Raw genomic sequence first — 25,740 nt, 5'->3', positions numbered from 1 at the left:
TTTTGCACTGAATTTCTTTTGTTCATTTCCGGGAAGCAGGAATCTCCATCTCTCTGGAAAGGAAGGGAGCGGGGAGTGGGAGTGGGAGTGGGAGTGAGAGTGCTGGTCATACAAGGCGTATGCTTAATATCAATTGCAATCGAGTTAACAATCGCTGAGTAATCGAATGCCGCCGCCCGTACGCGTACTCCCCATCAGGTTCATTCACTTGCGCCCCGGAATCACACTTCCTGTCTTTGTGGTGGGGCCACAGTTTTACTTCCTATTTGTGTGCAAATTTCCATTTTCCTTCACTTATTAACTTTACAACTGGCACCAAAAAACTGGTTTCGTTTGCGAAACTGGTTGCTGCTTTCATTTCTGTGTGTGTTCTGCGAGTATGGGTGTGTATCTGTGTGTGTGTGTGTGTATGTGTTTCTGTTTTGATTTGACTCCTTGGCGGCGGCAGGGCAGGCACCTTCAGGGCAATTGATTTGGCTCCGTCTCTGGCTGTGGCTGTAGCTTTGGCTTTGGCTGTGGCTCTGGCTCTGGCTCTGGCCGGGCCTGCATTTGCATTGGCATTCCTGCCTCAGGCTCTTGGCATTCTCTTTTTCTAATCAGAACCGGAAACATAAAAATGCTGGCTACTCCAGCTCCAGCTCCAGCTTCAAGCTCCAAGACCCAGCTGCCGCCTGTCCATGCCCCCGAACAGGTGCACAGAGCCAGACACATAGAGGAGAATCCTATTAATGCTCCTATTAGCAGCTGCTTCTGCTTCTGATGCTGATTTTGTGACTTGAGCTCTTGAGTTTCAGCTGGTGCTGGTGCTCGTGCTCGTGCTCGTGCTCGTGCGGCAGCTTTTAACCGAAACCCTGGACGAGAATCACTGCCCCAAAGCAGAGTTCAAGTCGAGTATAGTCGGTATAGGCGTTCAATCCGTACCGACCGACTATGAATACATTTGTATCTATTATGTGTGCGAGTCGAGTCGTACATATGGGTCGGTCGGGGCCTCGCATAAAATAGTTGACAAATTCGCAACTATATAAACAATACACAAAGATACATAGATACATAGATACACAGACACACGCGCATAGATAGATAGATAGATAGATAGATGGATAGATACTCTCGCACCCATACTCGTGCACTTGTTTGCCGAGTTCATTAACATTAAATGTTGTCCTTGTGCGTTTTCAGCTTTTTGCTCTAGGCGAATCCAACGATGATGAGGTCGAAGCATCGACTAGAATGATGCCCTATAAAGGTCCAGGCTAAGGTCGTTTGGGGTCTGGGGAGTATTCCTCAAAAACAACGCGGATATCTCATTGAAATAGTTGATTAAATGAACCCTTGGGCAACATATCGTTGATGCCATTCCGCATACTCCCGTTCGGGATGCCCGTTCGGGTACACAAAAAAGGCCAGGCCCGAAAGAAAATTTCACAAACACCAATAAATAAATTATGTGCATTAAGAAAAACAAAACGACACCGACGAAGAGCAAAAAGCAAAGTGGGTTAAGTAGGAACAGGGATAGCACCCTGACATGACAGGGATAACAGCTAATGGCAGGGAGCACCCACACCTCGGCCTATCAGGTGGATACACACACACGCACACTTAAGCGTGAATGAGTGAGTATATAGTATATACAGCCAAATAATCCAAACTATAGCGATGACTATGATGATCATGATGATAAACTTTATCGTCATCATCATCAGAAGTCAGTCGAGAAGCCAAGCCAAACCAAGCGAAGCGAAGCGAACGAACGGTATTTGTAGTAAAAAAGCGGCCAATAAACCGAACGCGTGCGGTTCAAGGTTTGGCCAAAGCCAAAAACGAAACTAAAACGAAACAACAAACACAACTAGAAGAGAGCCATGTAGCATGCTAGCGAATGACGAGCATACAGACGACGGACAACGGACGACGATTGGGGCAGCCAAATGAATAACAATTAAATCTGAAAAGCATGAAATCATCTGCCGAGACCCGGGGTATCCAAAACTAGCACAAGCCGAAGCTCCATCACCATCACCATCACAAGCTGAAGCTGAAGCTGAAGCTCAAGCTCTGGCAAGCACTAAAATATGTATATGTATCCATGAGATACATCGCGGATGAGGCCGAAGCTCATTGACCAAAATGTGGCATGGAGCCGCTCTGCTACGCTGCCACACTGCCGCGCTGCCACGCTGCCATGCTGCCACGCTGCCATGCTGCTGGCTTCTGTTACCGTTAAGCCAAGTCAAGCGCCCATTAACAGTTAAGACGTCGGGCCGCAGCAGTGGGGCCAATTACCCGAGAGCTCAGGGTAATTGACTCTGCCACAGAACTCTCTGGGTCGCAGATGGACAGAGGGGAGCGTGAGATGCTGCAGGAAGATAAAAGCCAAGTAGAACCCAAGTGCCGCCAGAAATCGCCTAAAATCAGTTTACCCGGGTCTCTGACTTTGATGTCAGCTCTAATTCCCAATTTCCATTACGATTCTGGCTCTGGTCTCTCCTCATAGTCTCTCCTCATCCCATCTACTCGTATTTGTTGCTATGCAATCCATTCCCTCAGATTTTGGTATGAAACTCCTACATTTACCGCTTGCAGAATATTCTTTTATATCGCCAAGATCATAAACCTATATAATAAAGCAATAGTTACGGATGAATACCTTTGCTAGATTAACCTTTGTTTCTAAAAATTCATCGGCCGTTTCGGGTTCCCTTATTATAGGATTCCTCCCATGGAAGCTTTGCGTTTCGCATGTGAGCATTCCCATTAGCCTTTCCCATTCCTGGACCCAGCAACAGTTCAAGTTCTTGTCGTTGTTGTTGTTGTTGTGGTTGGTGTTGCTGTTTTTGTCTAGTTTATTACAAAATTGACCCACATATTTGCTTCGTATTTTGCGCCACGAATGAGTGGCCATTGTATGGCCACAGATACATTTGTATCTCACTCTAAACATGAGTGTGTGTGTGTGATTCTTGTTATTTATTCATTATTATTTTATTTTGTGTCGTTTCTCTTGGGTCTTTTGTGTGTGTGTGTGTGTGTGTGTGCTGTCATTAGCAAATAAGTTGGAGAGCTGATGGGCGGGGTCGCTATTGTCCGATGACATTAATGAACTTATATGGATGAACGATTCGGATTTGATGTGTCAACAATTTGGCAAATATCTTATATACACCACTTACGTACATACACACATGCACACAAACATAAATAGATGATCCCCAGAGAGTTTTAGGGTATTTCAGCTATGGAACCGAAGGCGAAACAGAATCGAGAATGGAGAACTTTCAAAACCATTTGTTGTACATACAAGCGGGGAATGCGTGTGTGTATGTGGTGTGTGTGTGTGTTTTGTTAGCCCTCATCGTAATTGACAGTTTTGTGCCAAGAATATACCGCAAACTGTTTTAGTTTTGATTTGGAATGGCAGCCGCCACAGAATGATACGCCTGGCTGCATTGGCAGGCCAAGATACGATACACAGATGCACAGATATAAATATACAAGTACTTGGACAGAAACTGATACACACTCGGAGATCCGAGTACAAAGTGGAAGTGCAGCACAGCACCAAAGAAGTGACCTCTAAATGGAGAGAACACCAAGTGCCAGGCCAGACATTGAGGGAACTTGCAACTTGGCCACGACACGCCACGCCACGCCACGCCACGCTACGCAATGCAACGCCGCGGTACACCACCCCATCACACACCACCCTCACCTCACAGTCGCAGCCACAAAGTGAGGGAAGGTGCAGGCGAGCAGAACCACCGCAGAATGGTGATGATGTTGATGATGATGAAGAAACCATTCAGCACGCAAAATATCTGCTTAATAAGTGCACAAAATGTTGAATGACTGACGGCTGGATGTGGCCTGCCACAAATGGAGACGGCTCGGGCTCCGGCTCCGGCTCCGGCTGGGGCTTCGGGTCTTCCATTCAAAGCGCTAAACAGAACAGAACCAAACGCTGAATGGACAGGGGCGTCGACAGTAACTGTTTCGGTGGGAGTGGGTGTGGCAAGGTGTGCTGCGGGGTGCTGCGGGGTGCTGAGGGGTGCTGAGGGGTGGAGGAGCATGAGCCAGAGAAGCGTAGCGTATCTTGCCAGTTACTTGGGGAGTCGCCTCTTTAATGACGTCTGTTTTTATTACAAAATGTATTAAAATGTTGCACAGGTGGTTTCTGTTGGTGAGGCAGCGTGTGAGAGGCAGAGTGCGGATTCTCTCTGAGGTGGAGTTACCAAGACGGGGCTCTGTGTGTTGATGAGCCTATTAAATGCTGTTGATGGCTTTCAGCTGAGACAGAGGCAGCGGCACAGGTAGGGGCAGGGGCAGGGGCAGGGGCAGAGGTTGTGGCAGAAACAGAGGCTGGGGCTGAGGCTGAGACAGCAGTCCGTTGTGTCCGCTTCCACTGACTGCTGATGAGACATGCGATAGAGAAAGAGATGAAGATAGAGGTTTTTGTGGCCGTTGTCTGGCTAATGACTGACGCTCGACTGTCGACTGTCGACTGTCGACTGCCACTCGGCTGTGCCCCAAAAGCAGACAGACATGTTTAAAGTGGGTTAAAAGCGTTAAGCGCAGGCGGATCGGGGTCGCTGGGAAATGTCTTCTTCGTGCGGCAGTGTCCAAAAAGTTGTTGGTTGATTTTTTAGAAAAGATTTTGAATGGAAGCGGATGCAAATATGTATCTATTTTATGTATATGGACTTAAGTGGAAGAAGATTCAAACTTTGATTTAAATGTTCATGAAATTCCCCGAATGTATGGAACTAGAACAGCTTTCTGCAATATCGCATCTCCTCTTTCTCCATTATAATGCAAATCTCTTCTTTGTGGCACTCCTGTGACCATTTAAAGCACTCTGCAGCATGAGGCACAACCCACATAGCTGGCTCCTTCACGCGGAAACCTCTTGGTGGTAAAGGAGGTTCTAAGACAGACCCCACCCTGCACTTTAGCTAATGTGTGTGCACCATTTCATATTTATGCGTAACCTGGCTCTGTCTCTGTCTCATTAGCAGATGCCTCAAGTGGCTGGAGGGGCACCATCAGTAGGAGACAAGGGACTGACTCCATCTTTAACAATTTTCACTTGCACTTCACTTCCCCCATCAGCTTCCACCCCTCCCCCCTTTCTGGAGTTAATTTTATTTGCAAAATAAAGCGAAACAAACTTTAAATGGAGTCAAATGCCAATGCACACACACGGAAAGTACACACACACACACACACAAAGAGAGCACGAGCACACACCAAGTGCTGGCCAGAGCCCCAGACGTCTGCCGAACAAAGATTGCACATACACATACCCATACATATACACACACAAAAGCAACAAAAAAGTTCAAACGCCAGACAAGGATGCACCAAAGTGCAAAGGCAGCAGCAGCCAGTCGTCGGGGAGTGGTAAAGGGGGGACCCGGAGAACGAACGGGCGAACGTCCAACGACCGAAGCATCGTCCAGAGGGCTGTGGGCTGTAGGGGGGAGACAGAGAGAGGGGCAGACTGGGAAGGCACTCGAGGCAGGCGACGTACAGTGGGGATTTTTGGGGAAAAGTTATAACATCTATAGATATTGAACTACCAGGCTGTTCTGTGATAACTTTTCGCAGATAAACATCGAAGTTCATTAAGACCTTTATAGATCAGCTTCAGAAGATCTAAAATTGTATCCCTCATACGCATTTGGTAGCACTTTTCTGATTTATTGACTGTTTTTCGGGTAGAGGACCCACTGTGCGACGACGGGGCGACGCATCAGCGAGGGAACAGTGCTTGAAAAACGGAAAGCAAAAAGGATTGAACAACCTGGGTGCTATGGCAGGAAAAGAAGAGGTAGAGGAGAAGGAGAGTAGAGAGTGGAGCAGAGCCAAGCATAGGGGAGCAGAGGGAGAGAGGAGATGCAGAGGGAGCCCAGTGGAGAAAGGGAAAACATAGAGGAGCAGAGAGGAACAGTGCGGTGGGAGGCAATGCCCAAACAGCAGGAGGCGACGCACGTAAAGACGACGGCGACGGCGACGCAGTCAAGCACACACGCACTACGCCAGCAACACACAATCGCACACACATTCGCTGCTGCTGCTGCTGCTGCTGGTGGTGGTGGTGGAAACAAGAACAAGTGCATTGACACTTTACGGACGGCCAGAGAGCACTGGGTAGAGGGAGGAGAGACAGGCAGACAGAAAGAACAGGGCAAAAGGAGATGGACTGACGTAAAGCAGAGGGGAAAACGGACAGAGCAGAGACGAACAGACAGACAGACGGACGGCAAGGCGACTGCAAAGGGTGAAGCACCGCCAGCGCTGCATTTTGATAGCAGTCCGCAAGCAGAGAGCCCATAAAGGAATCGACCTCCAGAGCTCCACACAGCTGATCCACAAAGAAGATCGTGCAGGGGAAGGAGCGGCGGACAGAAGAGAGGGCAGAAGCCCAAAAACAGAGTCAGAAAACACACAAACCAACAAAAAATAAAAAAATTTTATAAGAAGAAACAGAAACATCAACAAAATTCGCGTTCGTTGCACCGAATCCAAAATTCGAATTGCTAAATGAGCGCTGGGAGAGGCAAAAAGCGAGAGGATGATAAGGAGTGGGAGGAAGGGATCAGAAGAGCGGGGGGTAGCTGATTATGATATTGCAAAATGAGAACAAAAAAACTCACAACTTCAACCCCAGCCTCTCGCATAATGATGACGCTGGGAATCATCGTAATGATGTTTGTTGTTGCTGCTGCTGCTGTTGCGATGTTGATGATAATGACGATGACGTTGCCAAACAACGCGCCACAAAAGCAAAATCAAGAATGAAATGCCACAAAAACAGCAACAGCAGCAGAAGCAACAACAACAGCCACATAAGAGATCTTTAAAGACAACAAGAAGGGAGGGAAATTCTTGACAGTCCGAAGCCTTGATACCCTTTAAGATCAATTGTTCTATGGAAGCCACACATATTAATTCATTCGATATGTTCCGATCTGTACTCCAAATGTACTTACACCAAAATACCTTTAAGCCTAAGAATCTGCTTGGCATAGAAGGAGCTTCTCATGGCTAGAGAAATTAACTTTGAGCAAGGATATGTGTATATAGTATATGTGATACTTTCTTGACGCCACAAACCTATGTTAACAATCGCACTACTCACTTTAAGAGTACAAAAACGAAGAACGAGCATCCTCCTCAACGACAACGACAACGACGTTTATAGTTCAACGCACTGTCATGTCAGGGCAGGGTGCTGCTGATGCTGCTGCTGGCTCCAATGCTCTTCGACTGCTGCTGATGCTGCTGCTGTTGCGATCAGTAGCGTAGCCATTGGCCAGTGCCCTGGGGTCTGGTGTCTGAAAACTCCTGCAACAGCAGAAGCAGCAGCACCAAGAGACGAAGAGGAGCAAAGAAATCACTCACGCGCTTGCAACTCTCTGTCCCTCCCGGTCAATGATCGTGCGAATGTGTGGTGTCTGTGTGTGTGTGTGTGTGTGTGTGTGTGAGAGAGACCTCCTCATAATGAAGACAACGACTCTTGTTGACTTTCATTGACAATATGGTGACGGATCTGATGTTGATCTTATTATGCTGAGCCAGAGAGCAGAGCAGGGCAAAGCAGACAGGAAACGGTCGCTATCGATGGTCCACTAAGTGATCTGATTATGTTGAGATTCGATGGGGGGGAATGTGAATACTGGTATGAGGATAACAGGGGATGATCAAATTGACCGTGCTGATGACTTGCCATCATCTGCGGGGACTTATACATATTTGCTCGAACGCGTATCAGTGACGCAAAGCTGTGTCATCATCAAAAACCACTGATCAGTGATCAATTCTATTTATGATCACAAGAAACCAAACATTCTTTCAACTCAATTACAGTAGATCCTCCCCCACTACTATTTTGATCCGTATCGCTGGTGTTGTGACCGCTGCACACAGTCGGGCAGCTTCTGCTGGCTCTGGTCGATCATTGATCTTACCTACTTGGCGCTGTTAATTTGTATTATTAATTCAATCAATCACAGGCCCTGCCTGCCCTAACGATCGATCACCCATCCCCATGCCGTCCAACGATCCAATGATCCAACGATCGATTGGACGACTGCCTGCGAGCATTGATCTCATCTCCCGCTTGTATCTGTATCTTGTCTCTGTCATGCCGCCGTCGTCTTGTCTCTGCCCCTTCGACAGACTACTGTATCTACGGGCACTGTACTGTGGTTTGGCATCCCACAAATGTGGCGGCGTTCTAGTTTTCCTCTGTCTATTCGCATTTTTGTCTTCGCCTTCGTCTTCGGCCTGCCCTGCCTGACGTTTGCCTCTTGGCTAATTTAATTGTTTGTTTTTTCATTAAGGCTCCTACAGCCAGATAGATAGATGGATAGATAGATGGGCGTATGGAGAGCGAGAGACTGGGATAGTGGGATGGTGGGATGAGGGGTATTTCTGAAGGCTTTTTTAGTTCATTGAAACATTTATAGCACAAACGCGCGCTCGCCACTGGGCTGGCATTTAATTCGCTAATTGCTAATGCGCTCGCTCGCCGCTTATCAAATTGGAGCATCGAAAACCTATTTTGCTTCTTTTATTTCGTTAGTTTTTTTCGTATTTTTTTTGTTTTGGGCGTCTGCCTTTTTTGTTGCTTCTGCTGCGGCTGTGGCTGCCGTTGTTTTGCTGTTTAATTTAGCCGCACATTTTAGTACAAATATTTGATAAGATCCCGAACTCGAGTGGCTTGGTTCGGCATTACTCATACGCACCGCTGGCCCGGGACCTGTTTTCGCTTCCGGCTGTTGAACGGTTTTCATGCTCGTATTCTGAGCTTTTGGCCGCTTTTCATATTTAATTATCGTTTTTATCTTTTTCCTCTTTTTTGCTGCTGCTGTTGGTGGTAAACTGATGACGTTTCTTGCATGCTCAATTCGCATTTCAATTTCGATTTTGATTCAGAAATACGAAATAAGTAAATGCGGTTTTTGGAACAGGTTCAAGATACGTTTAATGATCTGGTAATTTCGCTGAAATCCATATAAATACTGATGTTTCTCAGTGGATTGCTGATGACGATAATCTGCGTTAATTTGCAGCTTAATTGAAACGTTTATTGCCTGTTTTCTTTAGATGTCTGATGAATCTCCCTGCCTTGTCGCTGGCAATTTATCTAAATTTCTATCCATTAAGCGGGCTTTGCTTTTGACCTGAAACCTCAAGCTGTCTTTGATCTAACCACTCAATCAGTAAATCCACCCACTGTCTGTGACTTGCCCCACAAAATTCTGCAAATTTCCACACCACGCTCACCATAGCGCCAGAAGGCAACTGGATTTTCCGTTTTTCCGTTTTTCCGTTTTTCGTTTGTATCTAATTAGGTAGTCAAAATACAAGGGGAGAACGCTTCTCGACTCCCTGTAATATAAACTGTGTCACTAAACAGAAATCTCTGACAGAACAGAGCCAGAGTCGTGGAGGCAGGAGGCAGGAGGCAGTAACGGAGGCAACAGCAAACTCAACTTTGCCCAGAGAATTGTGTCAAATAGATAAAAAAGAAAAACGATGCCAGCAGCAACAACAACGACAGCGACAGCGACTGCGACGACAACGATGATGGTGATGATGATGATGATGGTGATGGTGATGATGATCATGATGATGGTTATGGGGCAGACAGCCACTCCTTTCAGCAGTTGAGGCAGCAGCAGAGGCAGTTATAATTATAACCTCAATTCCCGCTTTGCTTTTGGAACTGTGCTGCTGCTGCGTGTTTAATAAGAGAAAACTGGCCCCGAAAATTGTAGAGCATTTGAATAATTTTACAAGAATGCAATCAAAAATAAAAATAAAAAAAAATCAAGAAGAAAAGAGGCCTCCAAAGAAGTGAAAGACTACGAAAGAGATTGTCCAAAAAAAGTAGGCGGTGGCTTTTGTTGATTTAAATGGCACCCAAAAAGTCAGTCATGGAAGAAAACAGATAGGCAGGCGGAGAGACGGACAGACAGACAGACAAACAGACAGACGAGCGGACACATAAGCGGAAAGATAGACAGCTGGACAGCTGGACAGCTGGGCAGCGGGACAGATGAACAGAGAGACAGCCGGACAGAGAGAGACAACTATTCAAATTGAGGTCATTCATCTCGCTTCGTTGAGCCCGCTTAAGTGAATTATGTATACGTAGATACATTTGAGTCTGGGAGAAGGGGGACGACTCCACATAGGAGGGGGGAGCACTGAGTAGTGACGGGGAGGGGCAAGCGTAGAGCAGTGGGCAGAAGGTGGGACAGAAGCTTAGATGAGCATGTGAATGGATGGGAGGGAGGCAATGTACTCAGAAAATAGAGAGAAAATAAAACTATTTTCTATTTCTAGCGCTTTTTACCCCTCTTAACACTCCAGCAATGGCGTGGGGTGGGGTGGCATGCGGTTGGGTCGCTACCCATTTACACTTCGGGCTTTGGGCTACGGGCTTTGGGCTTTTGGGGAAAGCCTTTCTCCCAGCCGCACAGAGAACATGCTAATTGCTCGCAATTAGCCATAGAATAGAACTTCCATCTATCCATCTATCCATCTACCTCCATCGATCCCCCTCCAGCAAAGCAAAGCATAGCAAAATTCTGATTGATTGACTCGAGATCGACGCCCTCTTCTTGAGATTTGCATAAATATTTGTGCTTATCTCTATATCTCTCACAATTCTCTGCACAATTTGAATTGGGAATTTGGATATTAATGCCTTCTTCTCTTCTCCTCTTTTGGTTTGCTTTGCTTTGCTCTGCTTTGCTTTTGGTTCGTTTTGGATCCATTTGATTTTCTTATGGGAGTAGGTCAGTACGAAATTTGCATACTATGCGACGAGTGTTTGCCTTTGATTTCTCACCCGATTTTTTATTCATATTCTGATTCTGATTCTGACTGTTTGCCCTGCCCCAAATATGTACGCGAACACGTGCTCCGCTTGCCTCTTTGGTCCGGACTGTGGGTCATTTGTTGGGGGATTTCTTTGGACTGCGATTGGAATGCGGGTATGCGGCCCTCCCTTATGAACTGGGTTCTCTCTCTCTCTCTCTCTTTATATAGTCGTATATCTATCGCTGCAGAATATTATAAAACAAACATAAACTGAAGTCGAAAGATTATCGCAAGGGAATGTCGGATACGAGAATGGCTAGGACCATTAGAATTGGGGTCAATTGCAGTGTCCACAAGTGGCAACAAAGAGACAATTACATAACACCTTAACATATAAAATGTCGTAAGTTCTCCACACATCCAATCAGTGCGGATCCATCCGCATTAAAGACAGCATGAAGTCGGGTAAGCATCGACAGGATGGGCATCAGTCGAACTCTTTACAAGGAATATCCTTTGCAGTTCGAGTAAACTTGGGACTCCTGCTCCTGTTCATTTGCACGGTACAGGGCCAGGCCCAAAAACAGGACTATCCTCCTTGCGATTCGGATTCTTTTTGCATTTGCAGGGACCATCAGGTGGGCGATCTGCTGCCCGACTGCGATGATTGCTCAGGGTACATCTACTGCGGACTGGACGTCATACAGAAGATGAAATGCAGCCAGGGGGAGATCTTCGTCAGCAGTCTCAGTGCCTGTGTGCCTGGAACGTGTCCTCGCAGAGATTGTACAAATAGAACGAATCCAATGCACCCAGCAAAGCCCACTAAATGTTCCAACAAGGATGGGGTCAATTTGGATATATTTTGCATTTGCAGGGACCATCAGGTGGGCGATCTGCTGCCCGACTGCGATGACTGTTCAGGGTACATCTACTGCGGACTGGACGTCGTACAGAAGATGAAATGCAGCCAGGGGGAGATCTTCGACAGCAGTCTCAGTGCCTGTGTGCCTGGAACGTGTCCTCGCAGCGATTGTACAAATACAGAAAATCCAGGAGACCCAGTTACACCAGCTGGCTGCACCAATAAGGAGGTGAACTGCAGCTTCCATGGCCAGATCCTGCCCCATGGCCAGCACTGCCGCTTATTCTGGACCTGCGTGGAGGGCTGCCCCATGCTGGGTTTCTGCGAGCTGGGGATGTGGTTCGACCGGGAAAAATTCGTGTGTGATTACCCATCTAATGTCAGGAACTGTCCGATCAATCAGGATTAGGTTGATCCACTGTAAATCCCATCTACAATCCAATCTAATCCAGTCAAATTCAATAAATATGTGTCACGGCAAATCGAAACTGAACAATTCTCATTTCAACGGTCATTAGACTGCAATTGTCCTAATGCACTGGCAACATTCAACAGCCAACAAGCAGCCGCAGCAAACAGCATTGCGATAATTTACGCAAATTGCATGACACAATTTTGTTGGTTGTTAGTTTTAGTTTTAGTTGTTGCTGGTTTTCGCCCCAGGCGGGTGGGCGGTGGCTGCGTGTGACTTGTTGTTGCTGCCGCTGCCGCTGCCGCCGGCATAAAGCAACAAATTTAGCACGCAACTAACAATTTTAGCTGTTCCAGATACTCCGACTCACACACATACACATACACACACAGGCACACCCAGGTGCATATGGAACACAAAAAAATAAACAAAAGAAGCGGCCAGAGCTATTTAGTCTGCGACACAACGAAACCCCAATACCCTTTTTGATTTGAACTAATGGAAATTCCGGGAAATATCTCTAAAAATGTAGACTTCAAATACAACGAGGATCCCACCTGTTAAAAGAACTTCTAAAAACTTTATCGGGAATATCTATGCATAAGGAGAATCACCATTGGAGATTTTATACATTTTAAGAGGTGCTGATCAGATAAAATGGTATTTCTCTCATATTCTCTCTTTTGTTAGGGTATCCACGAAAGACTCCTCAACTCTGTAATTCTTTTCCTTGTTTTTTGTTTTTCGTCGAACGGCGAGCGGCAAACAAACAACAAACTTTCACCCGGCAGTAAGCCGCAGCATTTTGGACAATTTCGTAACTGGGTAAACACACACACTCTTCAGTTCTCACACACACACACACTCACGCTGATACTCCCATGCAGTCATGCAAATGTAGAGTGCATAAAGTGCAGGCAGCGACGACAGGTGAACGAACGACCTCAAACGAGGTCAGGCAGCAGCAACAGCAGAAGCGGCAACAGCAGAAGCACGGGGTCGGGGACAGGGCAGGGCAGGGCCATTCATGCGCACGCTAAAGCCCAAAAAAATATCAACTATACATTATATGTATGTATATCCATCCACATAATCGTACATATGTATGTATGGCTGGATGTATGTATGTGTTGCTGGAGCGCTCCGCCAGTTGGCCCTCTCTTCGCATGCTAATGGCCGCTGCTCCAGTCCGAGGGAGAGACGGTGGTTGGGGGTGGGGGGGTGGGGGGGTAGGAAAAGTAAGCTAAATGCGGGCAACATTTGGCCACTTTACGGCTGCTGCTGCTGCTGATGGTGCTGCCACAGATTTTGGTGACCCAAATCCTTTTCCCCCTGGCCAGAAGTGGGAGCTTGGCTTGGCTTGAACCGCACTTGTATGCGGATGCCCTGGCTATGGTTCTGGCTATGGCCTAAACGAGTTTGCTCCCCCCCTACTCCCATCTTTCTCTCTTTCTTGGCCCACTCTTGGCCCTCTTCCGCCTCTGCTCCCCGCCACTCAGCTCGTCATTTGGCTGCACTAAATCACTTAAGATGCTTTTAGCTGGCAGCAGCAACAGCAGCAACAGCAGCAACAGCAGCGATGGGAAAAAGTTTCAGCTTAGGCCAGCAATGCTCCACTTATTTATGTTGGCTCCCCTGAATGGGCCTGATCCGGACATGGAACGTGTGTAATGGATGATGTTGACCTGAACCAAAGTGCCATCGTGCCATCGTGCCATCGAGCCAAGGCGTGCGATGGGTGTGCTGTGTGAGACTCTGTGGGTGGTGACAGGTGACAGGCGAATGTGGAGATGATACTGCTGGCCAGGCTCCACAAAGATTGAATAAGTAATGATGGGGGATTATGGGTGGAAAAAGAGTAATGTGGGTTAATTCTCTTATAGCGAAGAGGCTCCATCAGATATGTACTCCCAGTCCACTCGTACTCGTACGCTCAATGACAGATACTTCTCCATTATGGATTCACACTCATCCATCGATCCATTGAGCTGCTCTGCTCTGCTCTGCTCCACTTCTCCCCAACTCAAACCGCTGCTCAAGCTCGCACTTTTCGAGGGCAGACTCCAGAGATTCGCCTTTGAAATCTGCAAAATCAATGGACACAAGTATGTACGAGTGTGGTGCGATGGGCAATGAGCCGCTAATTGAAAGCACCTCAAAAGAAACAGAGCAAGAACGCCGAGTGCCCGCCACAAGCAATTAGCGTTGACTGCGATTTGAAGGTGGCATCCACGTCTGCCCCATAATGCAAATCCAATGCTGGACAGCTGGGAGTGGTGTGTGTTTGTGCCATAGTTATATTATGCCATAATTAATTTACGAGCTGTGACAATTAACGCCAACGAAACGCCAAGTCTTTATGGCTTTTGTGGTGTGTGGGTGGGCGTTGAGAGGCGTGACTCTCGGGCCAATGAGAACTCCAAAGTGTAACTGTGACAAGGTTGGTGCGTGGTCAGGGGAAAACTCTGGCCCAGAAATACAGCAACCGTCCGCTAACGACCTCTGATCCTTCATTCTTGTGGGGAAATATGTAGGTCAGTGTGCTGTTGGCCAGTATCGGCTAATGGCCATCTTTCACTTTGCATGATGCTGTGGCCAGTGCTTTGCGTGATCAAGACTTTTCCGGCATCGGCCACGGCCACGCTGCGTATGCGCAATGCATGCGAAGTTTCTTTTACTTTAGCTGCTTTATTTAACGATATTATTTGTCTTGAATGCTGACGCATAGTGGCCACACCACACTACTGTAGAGCAGGGCAGGGACAGCGGAGGGGCTGGGGCAGGCTTTCGTCATTTGGAAACCATCGCCACGGACGCCGCCGGCTACCGAACGGACCACAATAACAAGACAAAGCTGAAGAAATACACACAGAAATACACATATAAGGCGAAAAAAAGAAGCAGCAACAGCAGCAGCAACAACAAAATCACTTGCCTCCGTTTTCATATTGAGCACAGTGGGTCAATGTCCCACTGATAAAGTGAGCGTTGTGCCCGTGTCCGCCGACCAGCCACAGCCACAGACAGTAACAGCCGCAGCCGCAGCCGCAGCGCCAGCGCCAGCGCCAGCTGAAAGCCAGCAACTGGAGCAGCTGCGTCTGCTTTTGCCCGTCTGTCTGTCTGTCTGCGTGTCTGTCTGACTGTCAGACTGTCTGCCAGCCAAATGCGATTTTAATTAATAAAACATGCTCAGACGCGAGTATTTGGTTGCACAAAGGAAATTTCATGTTGTGCAATTTACGAAAAGAAAATTCAAATGGCCAAAAAACCTCAGGCTAATGAACATCACTTCAAAATGCGAAATACATACATATATTGAAATTGAAATATTTTCCCCCGACAGACGGCTGCTTGCCTTTCCATTTCAACAAGTTGTAGGACACCGAAATTTTCTAGTTGATAGCATAGCAATGTTGGCAATTTGCTACAAAGCCAAAGCCAAAGATACATATGTATCTACCGGTGTGTGACGCATTTATAAGATTTATGCGTGTGCCAGTTCTCTTTTCCATTGCTGGGGATTTGAATAAATACTATACCTATGTATATATAAATCTGTATGGGATGCCAGAAGTGCTATCATGTTAATATTAATTGACTATTTTGTAGAGAAAACTATATATTTAAATGGGAAATAGTTTTGTGACTAATCTGCAGAAAAAAACAAACCGAACTAAAAGTAATCGTATTCATGCTCTATCTAGAAGAAAAAACAAACTTTTAAAAGTTATATTAATACATTTTCTAGAAGATTAGGTATTTCTTAAAAGTGTTGTAATATCACTGCATTGTTTTTAAGACGATTCTAAAAAGATTAACACTTTAAATGCTTCTCCCGATTGGAGGTCAGGCACGCCCCCAACTGGGGTTTCTACATTTTTTGTACATGTATTCTACATGAATCATACATGCTTTCTACACGTATTATCGTACGAAGTTAAAAATTTTTGCATAGTTTCGGGCTGTTTCTTACTGTTTCTTCTTAGCCAATCTTATAGAAAATATACTTTACCACTATACCACTATACCACTACCTTTCTCTTACAGCTGTACGTTATGGTCGCGTTCCCAAGCGATCCCGTGAGTTAAACGGAGCAGGGTCCACTGCAGGAGGATCTGGAGCCACCTCCACATCTGGATGCCCTTTGTTGGCCGGTGCGCCGCTAAATGTGGATGATTCCACTGTCAACAATTTGCATACAAATCAACTGCAGCCACAGCAACAACAACAACAACAGCAACAGCAACAAATATTACAGCAGCAGGCGCCGCACGTGAACAGCGTCCGTGTGAAGACACCGAGTACACCACAAACGCCACAAATGTGTTCGATTGCCTCCTCGCCATCGGAGCTGGGCGGTTGCAATAGTGCCACCAACAACAATAACAACAACAACGGCAGCAATGCCAGCGGGGGTAGCGGCGTGGGTGTGGGCGTTGTAGTTGTCGGCGGACACCAGCAAATGGGCGTGGGTGCCCATACCGATGTCGGTGGCCATCAGGTGACCATGTGCCACGACGGCATGGCCGGCACGGCCAACGAGCTGACGGTCTACGATGTGATCGTTTGCGTCTCGCAGGCGCATCGCCTCAACTGCTCCTACACGGAGGAGCTGACGCGGGAACTGATGCGACGTCCAGTGACGGTGCCACAGAATGGCGTAAGTACTGAAGCCCTCTCTTGTCAGCCTTGACCACCTCCTAATGTATTCTCCTCTTCTTCCTTGTAGATTGCCACCACAGTAGCGGAGAGCCTGGAGTTTCAGAAGATCTGGCTCTGGCAGCAATTCTCGGCCAGGGTGACGCCCGGCGTCCAGCGGATTGTGGAGTTTGCGAAACGCGTACCTGGCTTCTGTGATTTCACGCAAGATGACCAGCTGATCCTGATCAAACTGGGCTTCTTCGAGGTGTGGCTCACCCATGTGGCGCGTCTCATCAACGACACGACTCTGACGCTGGACGATGGCGCCTATCTGACACGCCAGCAGCTGGAGATACTCTATGATGTAAGGAAATCCCCCTGACCACCCATGCATTGCGCATCTCTAATGTTGCGCCTTCTTTCAGACCGACTTTGTCAATGCCTTGCTGAACTTTGCCAATACGCTGAATGCCTACGGGCTGAGCGACACCGAGATCGGCCTCTTTTCGGCCATGGTGCTGCTGGCCTCGGACCGGACCGGACTCAGTGAGCCGAAGGTGATTGGACGGGCTCGGGAGCTGGTGGCCGAGGCGCTACGGGTTCAGATCCTGCGCTCTCGGGCCGGATCCCCGCAGGCGCTGCAGCTGATGCCCGCGCTGGAGGCTAAGATCCCCGAACTGCGCTCGCTGGGGGCCAAGCACTTCTCCCATCTAGACTGGCTACGGATGAACTGGACCAAGCTGCGACTGCCGCCGCTCTTCGCGGAGATCTTCGATATACCCAAGGCCGACGACGAGCTGTAGGGGGGGACACACAGAAGGAAGATTCCCGAGACGCCCAGGGCCGTGCAAAGCAACCGCAACAAATATTCTACAACTTGTAGGCTTAAGAACTTAGCGTTAACAGAGAAGAGACGATGCGAAGAGGTAGTGGAGACAGCAGCATCCAAGATTAACTGGAATTACGAGTAGTTACCTAAGCTTAAAGGCATATTAGCAATGTTAAAGGCGTTCGCAGCGATTGAGACGATCGAAGATGGACTAGAACTCCCCGCTGAACATATCCATGCGCAAACATAAATTATTTATTTCATTGTTAAACCATCATCAAGCTCCACTCTGAACATCACATCATCCAATTCCCATCCTGTCCTGTCCCATCCGGCGGCACCCTCCTCGAGCAATCCCAGACCCCGCTCTAAGCACTGACTGGAGGATCCAACAATAACCATTGGCCAGCTAACCCAAGGCATCTATCTATACAGAACTCGACTGAAGAGCGAGCGTTAAAGTTCGATAAAAAGTTTTTTTTTTTAATAATCTTAAATTACTATTAATCGGATACGTTATCGGATATGATATACCATATACGTATGTATATGTACACCTAGAGATACGGACTTAGAATAGTCTGAAAGCATAAAGACCCATTTTTTTTTTTTTGCTTGAATAAGTTGAGGATTGAATCGATATAATATACGAGTACATATATAACTTGATATCGCAATCTGATAAACCAATGCCTATGATGACCGATGCGTTTATTGTATCTGCGTGTAAATAAATCTAAATTAAATTCTAACATTAACTTGCTGCGACTTGATTATTATTTATCCCCCAAAATGGCCCCAATCAGTTGCTCGATGATCTCTCCAGACGCAATCTCGGATAGATCGTCTCCGGCAACAGCCTCCATTGAAAGTGTTCAGTTATTCACTTAAGATCAAAACTTTTCACATGCCTACGATTAAGATCTTTCGGTTAGAGAACCAATAGTTTAAGTGCTTTAAGGCTTCGTTTGTATAACTTGGAACAATCAAATTGTTTGATCAATTTTTGAATAGATTGGTGCTAAATTTGTGTGTTACGTTTACATTGAAATCAAATTAAAAAAAACAGACAGAAATGAAACAGAACAAAACAAAACTAAACTAAACTAAACTAAACTAAACTAAACTAAATATATACATACCTACATAAAATCTATCCATATATCAAATATATGTCTGTAAAAATCAAAAATGGATTCTTCTCTAAAGCTCTGCATTGATTGTTGAATTTATATAGAACAATATAGAATTTTGTACATTTTATTAGTGTGAGAAAAGAAAATATTGAATGTAGAGGAAGCTACGATCCAGAGCGATCGTTCGGGCCCTCGACTGGGCGTAGCTACCATTTTATGCTCCATGTGTACCTTTCGCTTATTGAATTAGAGTATCGAAAATCAATATACTATATATACGTACATACATACATATATATAGACTATGACTTGCAATATCTTAGAAGACACACACACCACTTAATATGCTAGCACAGATTCTATTAAGTCTCCTCCCGCTTCGACAATATTCGACCCCATGACCTTAGTTATGATTTCAAAGCAAGCCCAAGTCCAACCTAACAAATCTCTGTGTTAATTTTGTAAACCAGTGCGCATAATGGAACTTTGTGAATGTAGCATTAACAACAACAGAACAACAAGAACAGATTTTTAAATTACCTAATTAACTTATACATACATACATAAAAAATACATATATGATATACATATACACATACGAGTATATATATTATAATAAATATATAGATACAATTTTTTACCTACTGTAGCTTTGATTACATTTTTCAATGATGTGTCAAATTTTAAATGGTATTAACGATAGTCCATAATACTCGAACTCTCTACAACTACAGCGCATAAATAAAGAAAGAAAAATTGATCAAATCTGAAAATTGACAAAGAACAAACGCCGACATCCTACGAACGACCGCAAGCTCTCGCTCCACTCGAAATCAAATACAGTTCAAAAAAAAACGAAATATGCCAGATATACATATTTATGTATACGTATGAATACTGAAAATATATCAATATCCAAAAAAAAGCATTGCTTAGGAATACACACCCATAAATGAGTCGGAAACCATCCGACCACGCTATGCCCTCTATCCCAGAGGACACTCCAATTTACATCAAAGCCTATTACAATTTTGGTCTGGAGTACAGGGCATGAGCTCCATAAAGATATGAGGCAAGCTCGCTTTACTAACATACTAAGAAATAGGAAAAAACAAAAACAATATTCATAACACTAAGCCGCAAACAAATTACAGCAAAAAATAAGCAAAAGACGATAAGAACACTGCAAAAACTAATCTGAATGAAAAACATACGCAGATTGTAATAAAATTACAGAAAAACAAACAAACAAGAAAACGTCTTTGAATAAATCGATGAACAGCTGTAGAATAGTACACTCACCATTCAGAACAGACGATACGATACGATGTATGTATGTTGATAATATAGAATACTCAATACATGAGTTTTATTTGGAATTTTTCATGAGTAAACAATTTCGCATTATAGTTTTAGGTACACGGTCGGTATAATTCAAATGCATATTAGTTAGTACGGAATGGATTCACCACTTATAAGTAGATTGGCTAGTCGTCACGAGGCTGGGGATGGAACTGAGTGAGCACCTTCGAGATATCCAGGGCCAGCTTGGGCGAGGCGGCGGCCAGAACACGACGTGACATAATGTCAAACTCTCCGCCAGCGGGATCAATAACAACGCCGCCCGCCTCGCGCACTATCAAGTCGCCGGCACACACGTCCCAGGCATGGATGCCAAACTCGTAATTGGCATCTGCGGCGCCCAGAGCCACCATGCACATGTTCAGGGCAGCAGAGCCCAGGACGCGCAAACTATTCGAAGGAAAATTGAACGAAAAGCCAAAGTATGAAGTTCCAGGAGAACCTACCCGTGCACATGCTTGGCCATCTTGGCGAAATTCTCGTTAACCACCTCCATTTTGGCCTCGTCGCGAGTGGTTCCGAACTCACTGGTAACCAGAGCCTTGCCCAGCTCCTGCTGGCCACTCACATGGATCCGACGTCCGTTGTAGAAGGCGCCATGACCGCGACGGGCTGTGAAGAGCTGCTCCAGTATGGGATTGTACACCATGCCGATCTCCGTTACCTTGTTAACCTTCAGACCGACCGAGATGCATGAATGGGGAAAAGCATGAACAAAATTCATGGTGCCATCCACAGGATCAATGATCCAGGTGGGCGCATCGGTAAGCTTGTTAACACCGGCTCCAGTGCTGCTCTCCTCCTCGCCAATAAACCTGCAAAAGAGTCAACATTACCATATCGTTTTCCTGCTCCTTCCTGCTTGCGTGTACTTGTGGTCGGGAAAGTGCCGACGAACGACATCCATTAGGAGCTTCTCCACATCCTTATCCGTCTGGGTGACCAAGTCAATATCTCCACTCTTGCACACAAACTCTTGACGCGTCTCATTGTTGCGGGCAATCAGCTGCAAGGGAAAATTCCATCGCAGGAAAGTTTCAAGTGTAATTTCCACCACTTACGCGTCCAGCCTCTGTCACGACGTTGCTGATGACTTCGAAGCACTTCTCCAAGTCCACGTTATCGCCCATTGTGTGGTGTTTCGCCGCGTTCGCGTTGTAGAAACAGAGTGGAACTGTTTTCGGCGTTATAATTCGTTTTAATTTAATTAGGAACATGCGATCAGCTGAGTGGACTTATCGATAAAATATACCGTCCGACTCTCAGAAATATACCAAAATATACCGTCTCATTCAAGTTCTATATTCCTCGATTTTTATATTCCGTCGAATATTATTAGCTAGATAGAACATTTAGCCCTACCCACATAATTTTTTTCGATTAATGAATCAATTTTCTACTTGGCCATTTTGTTTTGAATACTTGACTTGTTTTCTTGCTACGGCGATTGCTGTTTTTGCTCCTCAATATAGCGTCTCGTATGCTGACAAAACCGAACTTACCTCACTTAAGCCCCCTCTTTTTAAATAGTTCAACTACTTGAGATAAATGGCGGAAAATATTAACTATTGTAAATTCTTCTTGTAGATTCATGCCATCTTTCCTCTGACCTTAAAAAAACCACTATATCTTTCACCTGAAGTGCGCTAAAATGATTGAATTTGCATTATTTTCAGTGGAATACAAAAATACCCCCTTGGTCTACAATGGGCTAATAGATGTTCCGTCGAAAATTAATAGCTTTATATAACATTAAGCCATGCCCACATAGTTTTATACGATTGATTAATCATTTTTTTATTTAACTGGCTTATTCTTAATACTTGCTAGTATTGGATTTTGCGTCAAAAAGGTTATAGCGAAATAGGTAAAAAAAAAGGATTTAGCGAAAATGGGCAAGCAAGACAAACGAAGAATAGTCGTTTATATTTCGATATTTTGATATTCCGTCGAATATTACTAGCTAGAAAGAACGCCCAGCTATGCCCACATAATTTTATTCAATTAATGAATATATTTTCCACTTGACTGGTTTATTTTAAACTATTGCTTTTGTTGGATTTAGTCCAAAAAAAGGTTTTAGCGAAGAAGGTCAAACAAATAAAACGTAAGAGAAAAATCGTTCCTATTGCTCAATTTTGATATTCCGTTGACAAATTTTGGCTAACTAAAACCCTTAGTTCTAATTTTAGGCCATTGATAAATACATTTTCTATAAGATTGGCTATTTTTAAGTACTCCCATTTATTGTAGTTTGACTAGAGCAAGGTGTAAACAAAAAAGGTCAACAAAAAAACAGTGGCAGCGTAAGTGAGTATGGAATGTCACGTCAACCGGAGTTTGGACATACATATGTAGGTATACCCTATTTCGTTAATATAATATGAAGAAACTGTTTTAACACGTTGCGTTATCGATAACTAACGTTTTCAAATGGGATTTGAATTAAATTTATATTCTGTTTATATTTAGTAAGTAACTGAATAATTTATTGGCTTAGACTTATTGGTTAGCAGTCACTGGTGGTTTGGCTTGGGTGGGCGACTCACTACCCGAGACTAGGGAATCGGATGAGTCGGTAAAGTCAGTTTGTGCAATAAAATCTTTAGTCTCGACTTTCGGGGTTTTGGATTTTGGCTGGTCGTCGCGTGGTGAGGGATAGCTTTGGTCCAACTGATCGGATAATTCTCTGGCCAAGGGCATGGAGGCGGCTGCTAGACAGCGCCTGGACATGAGGTCCAGCTCACCACCGGCAGGATCGATAACGACTCCACCGGCTTCCTGAACCAGGATCACGCCCGCTGCCATATGCCAGATGTGCAGACCAAAGTAGTAGAATGCATCGGCAACTCCCGAGGCAACCATGGCCAGGCCCATGGCCGAGGAGCCAATGGAACGCATCCTGCAATCAAAGAGATTGGACTTGGTCTTCGATCTTGGACCTTGTGGGTTGGACTTGGAATTGGACTACTTACGCATGGGTCTTCTTGAGCAGACGCTCGGTATTGCTGAGGACAATCGTATTGCGATCTTCGTTTATTCCCGTGCTGTACTCCTGTAGGACGAGGGAATGCTCCAGACTCTTCTGCCCGCTTGTCCTGATGGGCGAGTCATTCAGGTAAGCGCCCTTTCCCCTACGGGCCGTGTACATTTCGTTCATGGGTGGATTGTAAATGATACCGAACTCGGGCTGCTTATTGATTATCAGAGCCACTGAGATGCAGTAGTAGGGAAAGCGGTGCACGTAGTTCATCGTACCATCAATAGGGTCGATGATCCAGGTAGGTTCATCTGTGAGCTCCACCTGGCCAGTATCTGTCTTGGATATGGCCTCCTCACCAATGAATCTACGAAAAGGGGATACAGTTGACCTCTTGCACGTAGTGGTAGACCTGAACTTACTTGTGGTTTGGATACCGCGCGCTCATCTCTCGTATGAACTTCTCCTCCACCTCGTTATCGGTGCGGGTCAGGATATCGTGCTCATGCTTTTTGGTTGTGTACTCCTGCCTAACTTTGTTCGCTTCCAGCGCCATGGCACCCGCCGCCTTCACCTGTTTGCTGGCCACCTTGAAGAGCTCAGTCAGAGAGGGTGTCTCTGTCAACGCCGTATCACTTCCACTATTTTCTAGAGAACCTATTTCATACGGTTTTGGTGTTGCTGTCCCCGCTATATGGCTTTCACTAACATCTTTATGCATTAGCGGTTTCTTTGTCGCTGGTACATCATTAGCTTCTGTACTAACATTTTCACTCTCATCTGTCAGGGGTTTAGTGCTTGTCCTTGTCCGAGTAAACTCCTTCGACGGATCGATGGTATAGTCGGTGTTAACCCTCTTGTTGTTATCCGGTTCATCGTCCGGGTCTTTCCATTCATCTATCGGATTACTCTTACATGGCAGACCGCAAGCCGGGCTGCAAGTCGTCTTACCGCGTGCCTGTCCTCTTCCTGGCAGAGGACAAGCACCCGTAACACAGCCACTACTATAAATTGTGGGCGGTGGCATTCGCACGTCCTCCGGCCTCAGAGGTGGTGCAGGTATATTGGGTTTTTCTGGCTTCGGTTGTGTAGCTTCTTTTGTTTCCAAAGGTGGTGCAGCTGGTGAAGGTGGTGAAGGTGGTGAAGGCGGTGAAGGTGGTGAAGGTGGTGAAGGGGGTGAAGGTTCCGCTTTCTGTGTTGCTTCTGCCGGCTGCACTATCAGTGGTTGCTTCTGTATATCCGACTGTGATGCCGGCTGTGATTGCAGCCGTGACTGTGCCTGTTTTTACGGTGGGCATTATGGGAAAAGTTCTTGGCAATACAAAAGATAGCCTTACCTTTGGCTTTCGCTCGGATTTCATGATGCGCTCCACCCTAGGATCCTGAGCTGTGGCTCTAGTTTCCTCCAAGCCGTAATCCGTGGCAGCATTGTAGGGCTGTTTATCGGAATGGGGCTGTGGTTCTATCCGAGATTCATAATGAGGAAGCGCAGACATTGACTGCGATTCAGGTGCGGTCACAGGCACAGATTCGGTTTGAAGTGTTGGGGTAATCGCAACTTGAGGCTGGGGCGTTACTGGAGCTCTATGCTGAGACGTAGCACGCCTGACCGATCTGCCACTCTGCGTCGACAGTCGCCGCGCGTCGTCAGCCTTTTTCAGAGCCGCCACTCGTGGATCCTGCTGTGTGGCTATATGGTCCTCCAGACCAAATTCTGTGGCTGCGTTCGTGGGCCGTGGGGTTTCTTTACTGTCATTTTTCTTCTCGTCTTGGTCAGCCATTCTGCTGATCTGACCGCTAACTATTTCCCCACTGCCACCAAAAAGTCGCACGTCTAAGCAGAGCCGAAAATTTTGTTCGTGTTTGTGTTAGATGTTTAGACTGGAATGCTCATTCTGGAAGTCTTATTCCAGGCCAATGAGATCCCAATAGTAGAACATTCGAGTATCTATGAATTTCGAATCGTTAGCAAACTAAACTGAAATGATGAAATGATCTATCCGCATATATCTTTCGTATATTCAGATCCAAACAGATTGAAACAATAAACTTTATTATACACGTACATACGTAGATATACACATTCATTTATATGTATGTACCCCGATAAATATATACTCGTATATGTATATTTAGACCTTGCCAACACTCTGTAAAACTAACAAACTTTTTACACCCGTTCTAGGCACAGCTGCAGCTGCCCCACCCATAGCCTCATTCATCATTCATGATCCATCATCCATTATCCTCCAGATAGGTAGATCTCAATTAACAACAATAATAATCAGTATAATATTTATAGGTTTGCAGCAGTAACGTCAATGATATGTTTCGTTGCAGTAAGTCTTCAGACCATATAACACATACATATACATATGTATATAGTAATATACTCGTAGATTATCCCAGTAGTGTTTCGCTATAACTATTGTAAGTATTGTAAGTAGACTCTATGTAGGAATGATATCAAGCTTATATGCCCCACTGATATGTATCGTTTACAATCTTATATTATAAAAGGGTGGAAACAGGGACGCAGCGACAAGTTCCGGACTTACGTGTGGGCCTGCATCGTGGCTGAAAAATGTGTGAGGATCGAACGAAGGAAGGAAGGAAGGGCACAAAGATACATACATGCTACAAAGTATAAGAACATACAACTGAAAAGTGGTGAT

The 25,740-nt window shown here is 45.6% G+C and overlaps 4 protein-coding genes across 6 annotated transcripts in view; 2 read left to right on the top strand and 2 right to left on the bottom strand.

Annotated features, from left to right (window-relative positions):
• Positions 1–13,143, top strand: LOC108153346 (peritrophin-48). Its single transcript, XM_033386989.1, has one exon. It carries the CDS (start codon positions 11,295–11,297, stop codon positions 12,111–12,113), a length of 819 nt encoding a protein of 272 aa, XP_033242880.1. The 5' UTR covers positions 1–11,294; the 3' UTR covers positions 12,114–13,143.
• Positions 1–19,968, top strand: part of LOC108153345 (ecdysone-induced protein 78C) — a 33,662-nt gene extending 13,694 nt beyond the window's left edge. For all 3 annotated transcript variants that reach the window (XM_033386988.1, XM_017283301.2, XM_017283300.2), the window contains 3 exons: positions 16,164–16,777; positions 16,847–17,122; positions 17,184–19,968. In XM_033386988.1, the coding sequence (XP_033242879.1) occupies positions 16,164–16,777; positions 16,847–17,122; positions 17,184–17,561 (1,268 nt within the window). In that variant the 3' untranslated portion in view covers positions 17,562–19,968. The remainder of the gene's footprint in view (positions 1–16,163; positions 16,778–16,846; positions 17,123–17,183) is intronic.
• An 89-nt stretch (positions 19,969–20,057) lies between these two features.
• On the bottom strand, positions 20,058–21,307 carry LOC108153443 (inositol monophosphatase 1). The gene is made up of 4 exons (XM_017283458.2): positions 21,147–21,307; positions 20,958–21,091; positions 20,532–20,900; positions 20,058–20,475 (listed from the first exon to the last, which is right to left on the bottom strand). The coding sequence occupies exons 1-4, from the start codon at positions 21,300–21,302 to the stop codon at positions 20,211–20,213; spliced, it is 924 nt and encodes a 307-aa protein (XP_017138947.1). The 5' UTR covers positions 21,303–21,307; the 3' UTR covers positions 20,058–20,210.
• A 1,245-nt stretch (positions 21,308–22,552) lies between these two features.
• On the bottom strand, positions 22,553–24,984 carry LOC108153642 (proteoglycan 4). The gene is made up of 4 exons (XM_017283745.2): positions 24,403–24,984; positions 23,488–24,344; positions 23,061–23,432; positions 22,553–22,987 (listed from the first exon to the last, which is right to left on the bottom strand). The coding sequence occupies exons 1-4, from the start codon at positions 24,844–24,846 to the stop codon at positions 22,588–22,590; spliced, it is 2,073 nt and encodes a 690-aa protein (XP_017139234.1). The 5' UTR covers positions 24,847–24,984; the 3' UTR covers positions 22,553–22,587.
• Between the last annotated feature and the right edge of the window lie 756 nt (positions 24,985–25,740).

Source organism: Drosophila miranda, chromosome XR, assembly GCF_003369915.1.
Source record: "Drosophila miranda strain MSH22 chromosome XR, D.miranda_PacBio2.1, whole genome shotgun sequence".
NCBI classification, from domain to species: Eukaryota; Metazoa; Arthropoda; class Insecta; order Diptera; family Drosophilidae; genus Drosophila; species Drosophila miranda.
This window is presented reverse-complemented; position numbering and strand designations above follow the sequence as displayed.